This window comes from Zea mays, chromosome 5 (assembly GCF_902167145.1).
Source record: "Zea mays cultivar B73 chromosome 5, Zm-B73-REFERENCE-NAM-5.0, whole genome shotgun sequence".
Classification (NCBI taxonomy): domain Eukaryota; kingdom Viridiplantae; phylum Streptophyta; class Magnoliopsida; order Poales; family Poaceae; genus Zea; species Zea mays.
Genome location: NC_050100.1, coordinates 19,746,778 through 19,749,878, shown reverse-complemented (window position 1 = coordinate 19,749,878; position 3,101 = coordinate 19,746,778). Strand labels below are relative to the sequence as shown.

The 3,101-nt window shown below is 41.5% G+C and overlaps 1 protein-coding gene across 1 annotated transcript; it reads right to left on the bottom strand.

The window, feature by feature from the left end:
- Positions 1-433: 433 nt before the first annotated feature.
- Positions 434-2,898, bottom strand: LOC103626059 (uncharacterized). Its single transcript, XM_020537620.2, has 5 exons — positions 2,636-2,898; positions 1,860-1,902; positions 1,250-1,783; positions 945-1,170; positions 434-867 (listed from the first exon to the last, which is right to left on the bottom strand). The coding sequence occupies exons 3-5, from the start codon at positions 1,781-1,783 to the stop codon at positions 701-703; spliced, it is 927 nt and encodes a 308-aa protein (XP_020393209.1). The 5' UTR covers positions 1,860-1,902; positions 2,636-2,898; the 3' UTR covers positions 434-700.
- Between the last annotated feature and the right edge of the window lie 203 nt (positions 2,899-3,101).

Below are 3,101 nucleotides of genomic sequence, written 5' to 3'. Positions count from 1 at the left end.
GCCACACTTTTTTAATAGAACTGAGCTTATGAAACAACACATAATTTAGGCTAGCAGCACACAAAATTTAGAAACTGTCTCCAAAAGGTCTCATTTTTCACTAGAAGCATTAGAGAAAAATGTGACACTAATAGAACATTTGCAATGCGAAATTGGAGCAAAAATTATTACAGTATAATGTCTTCCTTGCTTTGCAGAGATTCCATAATTGTAAAAGTACTGGTGCTATGCACTATGCTTATTGGTACCCTCAAAGTTAAAAATCAACAAAAAGAGCAATGTAACAGCAGTCACAACCACCAAATATCTCCATCAATTGCCATCCATCAACCTAGATAGTACCCATGATCACCTGCTACAATTGCAAAAAATATCTCAAATTATTATAAGCATAAACAATATAGCTATAATGATAGAAAATACAACAAAAAATTACCAAATCGTCCCACATGTGTTGCGCTAGCTGATCACGCATAATGGCCCAAAGTTTATTATCTCTGTTCATATCAGCATGGGCACGACTGCTTCTTGGAAGACTTCCAAACCATGCCTCATCTTCATAAACATAAATATCAGTACCATCCTCTATTATGAAGTTGTGCAAAGCACAACAAGCCAAAACTATCTTCACTTGAGTTTTGAGAGGGAAGAACGGTTGGCTTGTGAGTATCTTAAATCTGTTTTTGAGTGTACCAAATGCTCATTCTATCGTTGTCCTAAGAGAAGAGTGTCGAAGGTTGAACAGTTCTTTTGGATTCTCTGGCCGCCTAGTACCCTGAAACTCCTTAAGATGGTACCGAACACCCCTAAATGGAGGTAATATGCCAGGTCGTGCTGCATAACCCGCATCTGCTAGAAAGAAATGACCTACAATTGGATTTAACTAAAATTAGCTAGTCATTTTAAAGACAAAAAAGGGGTAACTCGTGTGTCTTGTCTACTACCTTCGGGAATTTTTAAGCCTGAGGGACGTGACAATGCATCTTGGAGCACAAATGAGTCATGAGCTGATCCTTCCCATCCAGCCAACACATATGTAAACCTAAGATCAAAATCCACGGCAGCTAACACATTTTGTGTTGGGTAGTGTTTTCTACCTCTAAACCTATCCTGCATATAAATGGGGACCCATGCTGGTACATGTGTGCCATCGAGTGCTCCTACACATCTCTACCAAACAGAAAAATAGGTATTTGTAAGTACCTAATATAAGGATCAATTCCATTTATATGTGTGTGAGATATGTTACCTCAAAGTAAGGGTGAAATCTTCCCGGGCTACTAGATATCTTTGGATGTGTCTCTGTGGTTCTCATAGTAATGAGGTCACGTGACATGACACATAGAGCATCTAAAACAAGGTTGAAGTACCTGCTAACTGTTTCTCCAGACCGTAGGAATTCAAACCCAACTGACCTATTTGTCCATCTATGGCCAACAAACTTTAAGAACATAGCAACCTGTTCTTCAACAGAGACATTGACAGTATCCTCTAACAGCTTACGAGACCTTAAATGGCTACATAACCTATGGAAAACAAATTTGCACATGCGCAACTCACTAATACAATTGGCTTCTGTCCCATTATACAGCCGGTTGAGCCGCTTCTCTCGTTCCAAATCTCTTAGTAACAAAGGACCATATTTAATACTCTTCTTATGTAATCTAGCCAGTTTATACCACAAAAAAACCACGCAAATGGTAGTGCAAATAAGCACCCTTCTTCTTCGTAGGTACTGATTGTAACTATTGTAATATTGAAGATACATCTCCTTCACACCCATCTAGATAAATTAGAAACTAATTACAATGTAAACTTGACATGAAAATGAATTTGCATGCCATCAAACATTCACGCACCTTGAAGCAGTACCAAATGAAAGTCTCTTACTTGCAAATGGACCTGAGAACCAAAAGATAAAATATTTGGAGCCTTACACACTTATCTGTCTTATTTTAATGCACTTGATTTTGTGAGGATTTAGATAAAATATTTGAGATGTCCATGGGGAGATATGCACAACCGTAGAAATTTGAGAACACTACTAATGCATAACATATAACTTAGGAAGTTATAAATCCCATTCGGTAGTAGCATTAATTCAAGTACTACTTGCCTTTAACTATACATACTTTAGTTGTTTTAGGTACTGCTCATCACTAAGCTAGTTATTTTAGCAGCTGCAGACAGGCACCATCAACAGGGTAGCAGGAGGAGGACGTGACTAGCAGATAACAGGTAGCAGCAGGAAATATTCTAACTAGAACTCCAATCTTGGCTGCACTATCCTAGAGCAAGTTTCTGTCACAAGTGGGATATGAAGCAACGAGACAAACAGGGGCAGCATCCATCTCGTAGCTTCCAACTACATCCATACAGCTTCTTCCGTTGAAAAAAAATTGGAAGTCACTGATGGCGACGATGACTTCGTGGTGGGAGCAGGGGATGGTGTCGACCAGCGCAACACCCCTAGATCTGATGGCTTCCGGACCCCGCGCAACTAGCATGTGCTGAACAGCGCAGGCCCCAGATCTAATGGCTTCTACGTGATGGCGGCTTCCAATCCACTAATTTCTTTGTTTGATAGTGCTTGGAGGAGATGAAAAGTAGATAAGGGATCGTAAGGGATGCTGACCGTGCTTGGAGATCCGACGAGCAGATCCGATGACTTCACATGAGGATCTTCTAGCGGAGCATGAATTTGGAGTGGGGGTCCAGATGCTCCGCCGGCATGTGAGGACTGGGGAGAGGGTGGTAGTCGGCTTCGTGTTCTTGGAGAGAAGTGCAGTAGGAGAGAAATGCGGCGTGTTGGAGGTGTTGTGGCGGCCGATTCCAGCGCCCCGGCTGTGGCGTGAAATTCTGTGGCAAACCTAAAAAATGTCGCCAAACTTTTTGTGGTCGCCTAAAGTTAGCCATTAAACCAAACACTTACCTACAAACTTTGGCACGCCTAACTTAAGGCTGTGGCAGTTGGGGTAGTGAACCAAACATGCCCGTAGTACCGCTAACAGCGCCACTCACGTGATAATAAAATATTATATGTACGATGTCCGGACCTGGTCAGGCTTGACCGCATTACACCGTTCGATCTGAGCTTTCTC